The 14999-nt window shown below is 41.3% G+C and overlaps 1 protein-coding gene across 2 annotated transcripts in view; it reads right to left on the bottom strand.

Annotated features, from left to right (window-relative positions):
• The window catches only part of LOC138510440 (phospholipid-transporting ATPase ABCA1-like), a 2356352-nt gene that overhangs the window by 1743990 nt on the left and 597363 nt on the right, over positions 1 to 14999 (bottom strand). For both annotated transcript variants that reach the window (XM_069626098.1, XM_069626099.1), the window contains exon 8: positions 10974 to 11060. In XM_069626098.1, coding sequence (XP_069482199.1) covers positions 10974 to 11060 — 87 coding nt within the window. The remainder of the gene's footprint in view (positions 1 to 10973; positions 11061 to 14999) is intronic.

Consider the following 14999-nt stretch of genomic DNA (forward strand, 5'->3'; position numbering starts at 1 on the left):
CACTGTTTCTTGGGACTTTAGACTTGCCCCCTTCTCATCAGCATCCCTTTTCCGGGTTCACTGTTGCCAACGTAACATTCAGAAATGTTTGCAGGATTCACGTCCCTTGATTCTCACAGTTCTTAGGTCAAAGGCTTTCGACTGTACACAGATTTTGCTTGACCTCCTGTATGACCACTTTGACCTATCTTGTCTGCTCTCCTACGGCCTTCTGATATTTGCAGTTTTACGCAGACGGGGTTCAACCAGAGTCAATCGAGTTAGCAGCCATGTGGTGCCAGTTTCCTCTACAGCTGGTCTCCCCTCAACACTTTCACAGTTCTTTGAACTTAGTTCAACTTGTCACTTTGCGTCTTTCATTCACCACATCCCAGCTCTTATCGGCTCTCCATCAACTCGTTGACTATGATGAACCACTTGGTTTTCCTCGAAACTGGAATCAAGGCCGGTACGACGGTAGCAAGATTTTCCCTCACTCCCACGTATCAGCGGTGGCACTCTGCGTGTACTGTTGCCATCTGCTGCAGCACACTTAGGCTATTGTCATTGCCTTACGATTCTTTCAGCAGAGGGTTTGCAGGGTTTAGTCGAAGAGGGCAAGGTTGTGTCTCTCCTCGTCAGCCTCTCAATGTTTGCCGCCTTTCTCCTCCTCTTGACCTGTCAGGTCTGGATAGCTGTCTCATTGTGCTGTCTGCCTTGCTTGTACTGTGCTCTCTTACTCCACCTGTTATGCCTGTGGGGAAAGGAAAGGGCCGTCAGATGTGTGTGATTCAGGTTAACTTCCTGACTTTGCCTGATGCTGGGGTCGGGAAATGTTAGGTAAACAGCTCTAGGGTTAGTCCTTTGGTTTTCATGGGGGGGAAAAGTGTTCGAGTCGGGAAAGGGGAGAGGTAGAGGTTTGGAGTATTCTCTGTAGTAGGACAGGGAAGAGGTGTTTTATGTAATTATAGCCTTTGTCCTAGGGGGTTAGGTGATTTCAGAGGGTTTTCAAAATGAGTAGGAGGGTTTGTGGGAACTGCAATTGTGCGTCACTTTCAACTGGGAGTTCGGAAATTGACAATCAGAGGGACAGGATTGGTAGGGTTTGCGGGGCAAACAGGAATATCTGGGATCGTGAAATAAACAAGGGGATTGTGGGAATGGTAGTATTTTATTTGAGCTGGTTGGCAGTGCAGGAAATATTAATCAGAGGGACGGGAAGAAGAATGATTGGGAGTATTTGGATAGGGAACAGGAAAGCAAGGTTTCTCAGAGATGTGGTTTTCAAGTCTAATGGGGTTTGTGCTCCTAGGGTATATACCAGAAATGGAGGGGACATCGGGTTGGGACAGGAGGGATCTAATGGGAGGAAGGGAGGCAGATGCAATACAGCCTACGAAGGTTTCAGGGATCTCGCCCTCCTCTCCTTCTCCGGTACAATACTGTGTCTCCTTTGGGTTATTCCCTCAAGTACAAACCCCGGCTTCCCTATCCAGATGAGCCTTTCTCGCTCGTTCACCCCTAGAGTTGGGTTCTGTGTGGATCAGCCCTTCGTTGGTCCCCTGAATAAGGGTTTCTCGAGGTTTGCTATGTGAGATACAATCAGGTATTTCACAGGTCCCATGTATTAGATAGAAACAGGACACGTTCAATGCAGTGTACTATTTATAATTCAGATGTCATCTTTTACCAAAGTACTACAAAGGAAAGCTTCAGAAGTAGTGATGTGATGCATGTGTGGCTGTTTACTGTTAAGGGGATGTTATGGTTAAGTTGCACTAAGAAAAACCTATGGCATTCAGTGAAAAAACATATGTAGTGGAGCTGTTTGTGTTCACTGACAGTCAGAATAGGAAAATTCCAAAAAGTGCTATGTATTTACAATAGCTACGATCATTTTTTTTACACTAGAGATACGTTTTAAACTTCAGAATTGCGTTAGATTTTTCTCCATTATGTCGGAATTTAAGGGACCTTTTGTCCCTCTATCCCATATTTGTGAGCAATTCGCCAGTACACCATTCTGAACACAGTGGGCCTCATTACACGGATGGCAGTGAGGATTTACCGGTACCGGTAAAATACTGGTACCGGTAAATCCTTACCACCTTACTACGAGGTCCCTTTGCGGGTTGGGGGATTTAAAGCCTGCTTTTTGCAGGCGTTAAAAACCAACCCGCAAAGGGACCCAGGGAGCTAATTACGGTACCACAATTTGCGGTACCGTAATTAGCACCTTCCCCATTCCCATTGAGCCCTATGGGCCAAAAATGGGAATGGGGAAGGGCAATGGTGGAAGGGGAATTACCGCCCCGCCAACCTTGGAATGGGGCGGTAATTCCCCTTTCCGCTAAGGCAGTGCCAGTATTTTACCGGCATGAACCATGGCGCTAATAGCGCCATGGTTCTCCGCCATCCGTGTAATGAGGCCCAGTAACTTATTTACAACAGGTCCTCTACTTCCCATGACAGGGGTTTTTCATTCTCTTGCAGATTCCTGCTAGGGACCTGCATCCTGCCACCACTTACCTGTGGTCTGGCGGTTAGGAGACTCACTCCAGACCCGATAATACCTCATGAGCCCTGCTTTCTGGACCCATTAGGTTAGTATATCTTCCAGTTAATTTTTTTAGCCTGGAATATTATATACAACACCAATTGATGAGTTTATTTATATATTTTTTTAGGACCCACCCAGAGACTACACTTTGAATATATTTTGAAACATGAGCACATCCAGTCCTGAAGATGGATTAATGTAATCTGAAACGCGTTGACACCCAACACCACCTAGGAGTGCTTATTCTATGTTGAAAACGTGAAAAGATTGATGTGGGAAGTTCTAAAAGATATCATCAATGATATAATTGAGATACAACCTGTAACACCCATTGGATTGACCTTATTTTGGTTTACACGATCTTTTACAGCTCAAACTGGACCATTGTTGTTTTTTGAATCACTGTCTTGTGACAATTTTTTACTATTCTTTACTGTTTACACACTGCACTGTGGAAATTAACAGTGCAACGCACAGAGCCTTTTAAATATGAACATTTGAAGCTTTCTGTTGAATCTGCCTTGAGTTAGTCTGGTTGTTTTCCTTTCTCTACTCTAGCAGACCGACAGAAATATTGAAAGAAGTGGATACTTGAATGATTATAAGATTTTGTTAAATTGTGGAGCACCTTGACATGGTACTCGCCACGAAAATTGCAACTTTATGGCCTCAACTATTGTGGATAATTGACTCAGTTGAGTCTTTCTCGCACTAGTTGAGCTAACTGACCTGGGATCCTATCCCGTTAGGAGTGCGGCATTGGGCACCTGGGCAGCAACGTCCAGGGTGTGTTTTGTGCCTTTATGGTTGCTTAGCTTACCATAACTGGTGAGATTCTGGATTTTTTCGGTTTTACTTGTAACCATAACGTCCCTTTATCAATGTTTTTTCACTATATTTCAAAGGTTTTTATTAGTGCAATTTAACCATGAAGTCCATCAAACAAAGTTTGTTTCTGTGAATTTCATAGGTTTATATGAGAGAAAAGGTTTCATGTTGTTACATCACTGAATGTAAGTTATTAATAATTCCTCTTTTAACATACATGAAAGAACTGTACATCTCCTTTAAGAAACATATTTTTTGCAATGTATACTGACGTGTGTTGTTATCAGCAGCGTATGCTGGGAATGCAAGTCATGGTTAAATTGCCTATGGCATGAGGCTCGACCATGGCCCCAGCCCCACTAGACCACCCATGCTATCCACTCCACCTACCCTGTATCCTAGTTCAGTTTCAACTATACCCCCATAATGTGACTAGTCCCCAATAGGCAAATCAGAGTAGACATTTTTCTGTGCCAAGGGCCAGGCCCACTGCCCAGGCAGCAAATTATATCACTATTTTGTGTACTTGTAGACACTTTCAAAAAATAAAAACACAGGACAAATTTGCAAAAGCATGCTTTCAGGTCCTTGCTGATGCTCCCTGCGTATGTTTGCTGCAATACCCTCCATCAATTCGGGCTACAGCCTCCAGCAGAATATTTTTTTCCCATTTAAACCTAGGGCGTTGGCCATGCCCCATGTCCCAATAAATAAATCAGAGTACACATTTGTCCTCGCTCAGTGCCAGGCCCATTGCCCAGGCACCAAAGTTATATTGCAATTTTTTGTACCTACATTTTGACACTTTAGAAAAAATAAAACACAGGACAGATTTGCAAAACCATGCTTTGAGGTCCTTGCTGATTCTCTTCGGAAATGTTTTCTGCAATCCTGTCCAGCACTCAGGGCTGTAGCCACGAGTCAAATCTTTTTACCATTCAAACCTATCCCAATTTCGAAACATGTTACCATATAGCTGGTCCCTGGTGGCCCTGCCCATTTTAACCCCATTGCCGGTCCCTCGTGGTCATGGCCAGTAGGCAGATTGTCTGGGTCATGGTTTTCGGCCATGTTCCAGATAATCTGCCTACTGCCCATGAGTCTATAATCCTTCTGAAAGCCTTTGTGTAGATTCGTCAGACAGCAACAAAGTTATAAGCTAAAATGTTGAGACCTCCCTCTAATGTTTCCCTCTCTTGACAAAATCCCACAAAACATTGAAAAAAACGTTCAGATACAGGTTTAAAATAATGTTGCAGACTTTTGTGCAGATTCATCAAACGGCACAGCATTTATAAGCCTGTAAAATATTTTGAGACCCCCCGCCCTCTAATTTTGGCCCCTCGTGGCAAAACAGCACTGCACTTTGCAAAACTATTCAGGGTCAGGTTTAAAATGATATTGCAAGATTCCATGACGTTTCATTGAGTGGTGCCAAAGTTATAAGCCACCCATAAACTGCTTTTCACCGACCCTGTAAGGCAGAAATATGCATGGATGTCCCCCGAACCTCTGAGATGTTTGCGGGCATCACAGGACTTTGTAGAAGAGAAAGCACCCGATTTTGGGCTTTTTATTGCCATATCCCATCCCATCCTCATCACCTCTCACCTCCCCAGAGATTGTTTCATTTGTTTGACAAGTGCAATGTTGTGTTTTTTAAAATGTTCTTGCTGCGATGTCCGCGGACTACGAGCACTGTTTGCAAATCCAATATGGCATCCGTTTCCAAAATGTTGAAGAACCTCCCATTTTTAATTGACCAATCAGGGTGGGGGGACGATGTCTGCGGACATCACACTGGACCCTAATTGGTCCAGAGGAATGAGTCTGCGGACCGGACATAGATATGACTTTTTTTTAACCTAGTTTTCGCCATTTAAAAAAAAAAAACTACAGGACGGATTTACAACAAATTTACAAAAGCACTCTTTCAGGACCAAGCCACCGCTTCTAGCGCAAATTTGGTAAAATTCTGCTCAGTAGTTTGGGCTGTAGATGCAAGCAATTATTTTTTTCCATTGTTTCTATGAGGATTTCCACAAATTTTAGGACCCTCACTTTAACATTCCCCCCTTGGACAAAACCAGACCAAACTTCAAAAAATCAATCTGAGGGGGCCATATACTTTCTGGTGAAGATTTGTCTGTGGGTGGGGTGGGAGGGCAAAGTTTTAAGCCACCCAAAAAAGTGATCTTTCTTTGAACTGAGCAACTTAATCATAACTACAGGACCGCAACAGCAGGCCCAGTAATATATATATATATATATATATATATATATATATATATATATATATATATATATATATATATATATATATATATATATATATATATATATATATATACATATATATATATATATATATATATATATATATATATATATATATATATATATATATATATATATATATATTTATATATTATATGGCGGCGATAGCGAGTAACGGATTTGGCCGAAATTTCAAAAGTGATTAAAAGTCTGCGGGCAACCCAGACTGCACAGTTTCGTACAGATTTGTTAAAAGATAAAAAAGTTATTAAGCGTCCAAACATTTTTTTTTCCAAAAGTGCGGCCTACTTCCCATTCATTTTCCCATAGACAAAAAAGGTACATTTATGCCAAAGTGCACAGCCTAAACCGCTGGATGGATTTGGACTAGGTCCAAAACAACTTGGGCACGAAGGGTTGACTTGCAATTCATGCGTGGTTTGGGATTATTCCGTGCTGTAGTTTTTTTAAAATTTGATGGAGAATACCCGTAAATGTATAGTTATATCTCCATTGGTGCATTGCAGGATCATGGTCTTCAGAAATGAAATGACCACCATCTTGTTTTTCTCTCGATCCGAGAGATATTCGAGGTTATGGGAAAATGAAATGCAGTAAAAAGCTATTTGCAGGTCAAAGAACATACAAATGCCATCAGTGTAGAGGTGGAGGGATGGCTAGAAAGCACTGAGTGAAATTTGTGAGTTGGAGAGGATCTGGGGACCGAGTTTGCAACACAAAGCTTTCTGTAGCCTCAGCTTTAGCCGCAAACAGCAAACATCTGAAAGCAAACTGCTTCACATAACAAACATGTGCTCTGGAGTGAAAGGGAGAGGGCTGGGGGGTGTGTATGCTGTCTGGGGAGCAGGGGGAGCTGGCAAAGATGAGGGGGGCACTTGGTGATGGCCTGGCTGTTTTGCCGATATTTGCTGCTATATCCGAGGTTACAAAGGACTATGGACTACAGATAACTGCGGGTATGTGTAGTTTGGTACCCACGGTTATGGGTGGGCGACCAAATGGGCATCTGAATTATTTACTTTTTTAAAACCGTGCTACTGTCAGTCCTTGAAAGTTTTGCACTCAGAGACAATTTTTTGCCTTTTGATGAATTTTTATTCTGGTATTTGTATTCTCCCAGTCAATAATAAAACATTAAAAAAAATAGGTATTTTTACAGCAATAGGGGGTTTCCCATGCCTGCAGCAACAGTTTCAAAGTGAGGAAGGGATCAGCCCACCAAGGCAATGTTGCCTAATATATGGGCCCCTTCTTAAAAGTACACATAGAGAAACATGGCCTAAGGTGGATGGTTCCTTCCTCTCTATTAAAATAAGCAGGGTTGGTCCGGTTACTGCATGGATGGCAGATAGTCCAGAGTCCTGAATGCCGTGTGTTTTTTTAGTTTTAAATATCTCATAAAACACGGTATCCACATTTTTACAAAACAGAAAAAAATTAATTTTAAAAATCACATTTATGCTGCACACTGCTATCAGAGAACCCAGGTTTTAGGGAGCTCGAGACACAGCACTCAACCATTATGCTACAATTATGTTATTGTTCGAATTTTCACAAGTTTCACACCTAGCCTTTTATCATTGAATATATTAAATTATAGGCTAAGTATGAAATGTATCCCCGTGAAGCAGCAAGCCATTGTGGCCTTGTGGTTAAATGCTGTGCCTCGAACTCTGGCAAACTTGGGCTCCAGGCTGTATCATTTCTTTTTTTATTTAACTAATTTAATTAATTTAAAAGAAAAGCAACACAAGCGGGAGGTAGCGAGGTTTGTTGCAGTGCAGTCATGTGATCTTATTCAGCATGAGGGTATTTAGACGTGGCTGCAAAGTCAGCAATGTCCAAATAACCCTTGCGCCAAAACAACGGCACCAGAATGGCTTTTGCGCCAAAAAGGTCACGCGAAAATGGTCGCTGCGGCCGAATGCCCATGCCAAATCGGTCCGTGCCAAAATGGTGGTGCCAAAAAGAACGCTGCTTAACCAACGTGTGTGCTCCATGGCAAATCATTTTATTTCACTGCACATTGCCTAAAACATTGTGAGTTCTCAAAGTCTGCAATCCGAAGGCCATGGCTAGTGATCTGGTAGCATTTTAAAATGGACAATGGATACGGTCAAAGGCCATGCCCACTGACCATGGCCGAAGACCATGCTGGTGGTCTGGAAGCGTTCTAAAATCTAGGGAATAACAAAACCCTTCAAATTCACGGAAAAAACTTAAGTTGCAGGGACATTAACGTGAGCAATCCATTGTAACAAAACCTTTGAAATTCAAGGAAAAAACTTTAGTTGCAGGGACGTTAAGGTGAAGGCTTAATGCAACAAAACCCCTGAAATTCAGCTAAAGCCACCTTAAATGTGCACCCCCTGTTGTGCAGACTATGCCACAATGATGTCATCACAGATCACATCACTGATGACAACACTAATTACATTAGAACAGTAATTTGCATTAAGAATGGCCTTCAGCCATGGCCAGTGTGCATTGTCAAATGTATTTGAACACTTGAATGGGTACTAGTCATGGACTTCAGTTATGGACAGTGGTCACAACCTTCACCCATGTGCACTGAATATTTTAAACACTAACAAGCTATCAACCATAGATTGTGGCCTTTACCAGTGGATGCAGCTTTCAACAGTGTCCAATATATATTATATACAATGAACAGGCACTAGCCATGGACTTTAGCACAATACTGGCCAGTGGCCACAATCTTTGTCTGTGCCCACTATATATTCTAACATGTAAATGGGCCACTAGCCATGGCCTTTGACCTTGATCAGTTTGTACATCCTTTGGCCATGTCCACTGTACATTTTAAAATAATAAAACACAAGTTATGGTTGCTTAGCTTACCATAACTGGTGGGTTTCTGGGGTTTTCGGTTTTACTTGTAACAATAATGTCCCTTTAACAAAGTTTTTTCCTTGAATTTCATAGGTTTTTATTAGTGCAACTTAACATAACGTCCCTTAAACAATGTTTTTTCAGTGAACTTCATAGGTTTTTATTAGTGCAGGTTAACATAACCTCCGTTTACCACATTTTTTTCAGTGTCTTTCATGGGTTTTTCCAGTGCACGCTAATTTCTTACAACTTACTAATATCATAATTACCGTATATAGCAACATTTCTGTCCAATTTTCAAAGTTTCACCTTAAAACTGAATTCCCCTTCTATCATCATTTTGAACATGTATATACACTTTTTGCAACTTTTTCCACTATTTTTGTGTTTGTCGATGTCTGTGAACCAAATATGTAGTCGAGGACTTTCGGATAGTGTCACGTGACCACGCTCTTATGCGCAGCATGACGACGTGTTCACAAACGCGTCCGCCCTTTCTGAACAGGTCTGTGCTTCATGGACAGTTTGGAACTGCATTTTCTGCTGATCTTAATCTAACTACAATCTGGACTAATGGACCAGACTGAACACACAAGACACTATCATGAGATTGCCAGAAGAAAGACTACTTAAAAGTCTTCTCTACAATAACAGCAAGTATTGTTCACCCCCACAGAACCTGTGCAGATCAAGAGTTAATGAATTACTTACCATTGACGGTGAAATCTCCTGATGAATGTTCGCTACTTACCAGACAAAGAACAGAAACATATTGAGACTATAACCTTTTGTATTAGCGCATGGCAACTAGACAAGTAAGAGTACAGAACTACACCAATAAACTGAGTTCTTAGTTTCTTGAACCGGATTCCACTAACTGTTCCAAACAAGCCGACAACATCCTTTGTCTAGATATAATCAATTTCACCATTTTCTACTGTACAAAACATAATCACTAATATTTTGCATTTTTAGTATATATGTATATTTTAGATTTTAATTGTGTGTTTACTATATAATACATTTATTTTATACATGCTTATTCAATAGTTAAGTATCACTTGGCCTCTTGAACTGTCACTTTACCCTCTCTACCTCAATATTATATGCTTTATGTATTCCACCCCAGTAATAGGTAGAGAGAGCACTTTGTTATTTGCTTAAATAGTGCATACCGGGATTCCTCCTTCTTCATTACAGATTTGTCAAATGCCAGCACATTTATAAGCCTTTAAAATATTTTGGGACCCCCCTCTAATTTCTTACCTCTTGACAAAACAACACCACACATTGCAGAACAATTCAGAGTCAGGTCTAGAATGAAACTCTACAATTTCATGCAGTTTTGTGGAGTGGCGCCAAAGTGATAAGCGATGCAAAAATTGTTTTTCATCACCCCTGTAATGCACAAATAAGCATAGATGTCCCCAAACATCTCCGATGTTCGCGAACATCGCAGGACTACCCCAGACTGTGTGCAGACAACGGTGAAGAAACATGCCAATTTTTAGCTTTTTATGGCCATATCCCATCCCATCCTCATCACCCCTCACCTCCTCAGAGATTGTTTCATTAGTTTGACAAGGGCAATGTTGTATTTTTTAATATGGTTTTACTGCACTTCCCGCGGACACCGGCGGCTGTCAGCGGATCCAACATGGCAGGCGTTTCCAAAAATCTGATGCACCTCACGTTTTTTATTGACCAAGCAGAAGGCGCGTCTGATGTCTGCGGACATCACACTGTCCTCTGGGCCAATTGGAGGCCCAGCCACAGACAGAATAGGGAAGTGAGTCTGCAGACCGAACACAGATATCACTAATTTTCTTTTACCTACTTTTTGGTAGTTTAAAAAAGAAACTGCTGGACGGATTTAAACCAAATTTACAAAAGCACGCTTTCGGGACCAAGCCATCACATTGGTGAAAATCCATCCTGCGGTATGGGCTCTAGGCATGAGCAAACCTTTTTTTCCATTGCATCTATGGGAAAACCCACATATTTTGGGACCCCCCCTATAACTTTGCCCCCCTTGACGAAACCTCACCAAAACTTAGCAGAATCAATCTGACGGGCCATTTACTTTTTTCAAAGTTTCATGAGGATTCATCCGGCAGTCCAAATTTTAAGCCGCCCAAAAAGTTCTCTTCCTATGGGTTTAGCAACTTAATCATAACTACAGGGCCGCTACCGCAGGTCCTGTAATATATATATATTATTAGTGATATGGTCTTAATTAAACATTTCCACTATACCTAAAACAAACAAATGTATCTCCCAAAACAGCCAATCAAAAAAAGAAAATATGTTTATATAGTTTTCCTTTAAATAATTCTTGCAAATAGCGCTCACATTCACAATCACTGTGGCATGTAAACTGATAAAATAACACATGTGCTATGTCCCTAATAAGCTATGCCAGATAAATTAAGCACAAGAAGGAGGTCAGGATTACCTGCTGGATAATAGCTTGCACATCTTTCATTGTGCTATAGAGGAGTTGCTTCTTCCTGGTAGGGTTCGCACCAAGGGCATCAGGTACCTTGAGAGAAAAATATTAAAAATGGTTACTGAAAAAATATATAAGAACATGGTCAATCATACTTAACAATACAGCAACCATATAGATGGCCTGGGGAATGGACAAGGCTATAGAGTTGAAGAATATAATACACAAATTGGAATTAATAAAATCAAATCTTTCCAAACAAAGGATAACAAATACAAAGTTTTAGCAAATTCTATCAATGAGGAGGGGGATGGTTAAACCTTGCTTCTCTATGAGAAGAAGCTTGAACTTTAAGCCAGTCTCTGGTTAGCAAAATTTGAGAAACTAAAGTGGTTGGTTAATAATTTTGAAAGAATCAGACTAAGAGAATGGGGAAGCACACATATGTTTCTAGGGTTGTGAAAAAATTGATACAGAAAATGCCCTTATGTAATTGCGTGTATACACCCAATATGGCAGCCAGAGTGCTTTCATGTCATATGAGTAAAACCAAAGAGAGAAGTCTGGTTTCAGTCCAGTCTGATTCTTGTACTGTATTCCATTATAATTTGGGGGTCATTACGAGTTTGGAGGTAGCCATGGTGCTATTAGCACCATGGCTACCTCCAAACCCGTGTCCGGGTAGTTGTAATGGGGACTTACCTGGTCATTCCAAACTTAGAGGGCCCGGTAAATCCCCCTTCTGAAAACCATTCCCCATTCCCATTTGAGCCCCCATAGGGCCCGTTATTAGCTCCCTGGTCCCTTAACGGGTCCCGCTAAGGGCGGCTGGTAAAACCAGCCGGCCCTAGTGGGACCCACTAAGGGACCTTGGAATATGGCAGTAGAGGGGTTAACGGCACCGGCATCCTTACCGGTGCCATTAACCTCCTACCGCCGTACTCGTAATGAGGCCCATTGTATAGAAGTGGTGTCGTTTTTCGAAGGTACGCCCTCAAAATATGTGTTTCTTGTGCCATTGAGATGGTGTGATGCCTAGCAACCAAATCCATGTTTCTAAAACGTAAAGACACAGTCACTTCATTTTGTTAGAGAAATCTCAAAATCCTGAAACCCCTAAATTGGTCTTTATATTAAAATAACGTTTTTATTTAACACTTCATGCCAAACTCTGTCCATTTGCATGCAATGAAATAAGAAATGTTTTTATCACCAATTATAATGGTAACCAATGTATCCGCCTCTGAAGGATGAAGGGCTGAGTCGTCCCTGATATGGATTCAAACTTCTGAAACACAGACTCCCCTATGTCCTAAGTGGGTGCACCGGACCCCGAATTTGCTACGTCATGGAACTGGCATAACATTGCATTGAGACTCTAATTAACTCCTGGTGCTCTAATGAAATTCACCAAACTCACCAAATTCCGCATGAACGTGCACAGAACATGCAGGATTCATGCAGCAGCTTGTACCAGGCCTTTCCTTTAGTAAATTGATCAAATAATCTGGGTCTTGTAATAAATTATATTGCTTTAACAATTGTTACTTTGAAATATAATTTCTATTTAAAGGACAGATATTTGCATTGGACAGAATGCAAGATATCACCCGTCATGACCTAAACACCAGATATCACCAGACAATGGAATTTTCCTTCTGAATGAAAATGCAAGTAAGTATACGCGTATCTGTCCAAGTGGCGTTTACCTTGAGTGCCGCCACGTCCTGTAGAGGTGGACGCTTTTTGATATAACCCCCCAAAATGTCCCACTCCTTCATCAAAGCTTCAGGTTCAGGCTCTAAGACTCACTGCAGAATGCTCATTCTCTTACTGCAGGCATGTGTAGAGGAGCTGCAGGCTGCGGCTTTGTGGTACTGGAGCACTGCAGGTGCAGTAGCACCTTTGAGCATCTGCTGCGCAGTGCTGCTCGCTAGCTTTCGTGCCCCTTCTTCACTCACGTATTGTTGGTGTTGGGGCCTGCATGTGCTACTTTCTCGTTGTCCCTCCATGCTCCTGGGAGCAAAGCTGGATTTTCAGCAGATGTGCCTATTTTACAATGCAACTTTTCCTTGCTCAATGTCACTTTTTAGTAGGCCCATTTTGTTGGCAATAGAAAGTAGAAATAATACAATGTCATTTAAAGGAAATGTTGATCAGAACAGATCTACTGACTGCACATGGTCCAGTGTTCGACTATTAATGACCGGGGCACTGCCCTTGCCCTATTTTCTTATGTACAATAACATGAATTCCAGTGATGCCCCAGTTTAAGATACACATCGGTGCTGGTACCATATTTTTGGAACTGAAAATGGTACGGCACAGTGAATTGTGCCAATGGAAGGGGTGAACACGATGAATAGCAGCGGGGTCAGGAAGGGACACTGTGGAACTTCACACATGAGCTTTGAGACGTTGAAACCTGGTGGATTCATTTTGCCTTGTATGATACATTTTGTAAGAAATAATTCAGTCTTCTGGAGGGCAATCCCTGCAATGCCAGCCCAGTGACAGACAATAATAGAGGAAGAATTGGTGATACACCATGATGTGGGCAGCTGACAGACCAAGGAAGTGTAGGGCAAATAATTGGTCCTTAACTAGAGCCACAAGTAGTCCTTCACTGATGTTGTTCAATGGCCACTCAGTTCCACATTTAGACTCAGACATGAGTATCAGAAAAGATGTTGTACGTCTCCAAATATGTACTCCTTGTTTAGTCACCTTCCTGTGTAGGGTCTTGCTCATGAAGAAGATGCTAGAAGTAAGGGTATAGTGGGCTGGATCGTTGAGATCAGTGGTGTCTCTTTATGGAATCTTGGCAATAATACGTACTTGACAGCATCTGCGGTTCTACCGTTGGCTATGCGCCCATTTGTCAGAATTAAGAGTTCTGGTTATGGTTGTGATTGGATTCTTTTGACTTGTGTAGCTGTGCTCTGTTCATGGGGAGGTGTCTAGTTCCTGACTGTCATTCATCTGCAGGTATACTTTCTCTGTAGTGGAGTAGGGTTTGGAGATCTGCACATTATTGGCCTGATATTATGGATGAAGACTTTAGGCTGCTTGGGTTTGAGAATTCTAGATTGGTTTTGACGAATAACAATAATGTACTGCTTGTCATATTAATTGTATTTGTATAATCATTGTCAATAGTATAACAGGCACACTTCCAGTATAAATGTGAGGTTTAACACAAGAGCTTAAACACATGTATTTATTTTTAAAAGCTATTTAATCTATTATAAAATTGACTTTGGTTTAAGGTTAATGGGGCAAACATGTTTTTATTGAACATCAAAATAAATGTGATAACTCAATTAAATATAGTGTTTAGGCAAATAAATTCACACAGTCAGCATTTCCTTTTCACTTAAAGGAATGGTTCTAGCAACAAGTCACCTTCAGAATATGTATAGAATGCAGCTGTGAGGATTGATGATTGGGACGACTGAATTCAAATCTGTCACACAATTTAAATGCAGCTTGTTGGAATGAATTACAATGTTTTTCTAAGTTTCATGTCTTTGCTAAACTATCTTTCTCAGTTCTAAATTCTTGTTTTACTTTCTGAATAATTTTGCTATATAGTGATTGCATCATTTATGCAATTTATTCATTTGAACAATTACCTTGTGTTCAATTTATCCTTTTTTTAAAAGAAAATAATGTGCCATTTTCCCTTCCAACTTCCAGCTGAGTTTGGAATGTGTTGACCCACCTCACTGATTTGCTCACTCGACAACCACCTGCTTTTCCCATCCCTGTCACCTCCCCTTCCTTTCCTCACTAATCTAATGTTTCTTTGATCTATAGCTCCGTCGTTCCTTCTCCCAGATCCCTTGCTTAAACTTGATGCACCCCCCCCCCCCGCTGTTGCTCCTGTAACCCCCCTTTTGGCTTATGTATTTTCCCTATTTTTAGATCAATTGTAAATGCCCTTGTGCCCCCACTTTCTCCTTCGCCAAGGTAATATTTCCTTTACAGTCACCATTACCACCACAAAGCTTACTGGACATCTTCTTTCTT

This window comes from Ambystoma mexicanum, chromosome 6p (assembly GCF_040938575.1).
Source record: "Ambystoma mexicanum isolate Mex_15411 chromosome 6p, UKY_AmexF1_1, whole genome shotgun sequence".
NCBI lineage: Eukaryota > Metazoa > Chordata > Amphibia > Caudata > Ambystomatidae > Ambystoma > Ambystoma mexicanum.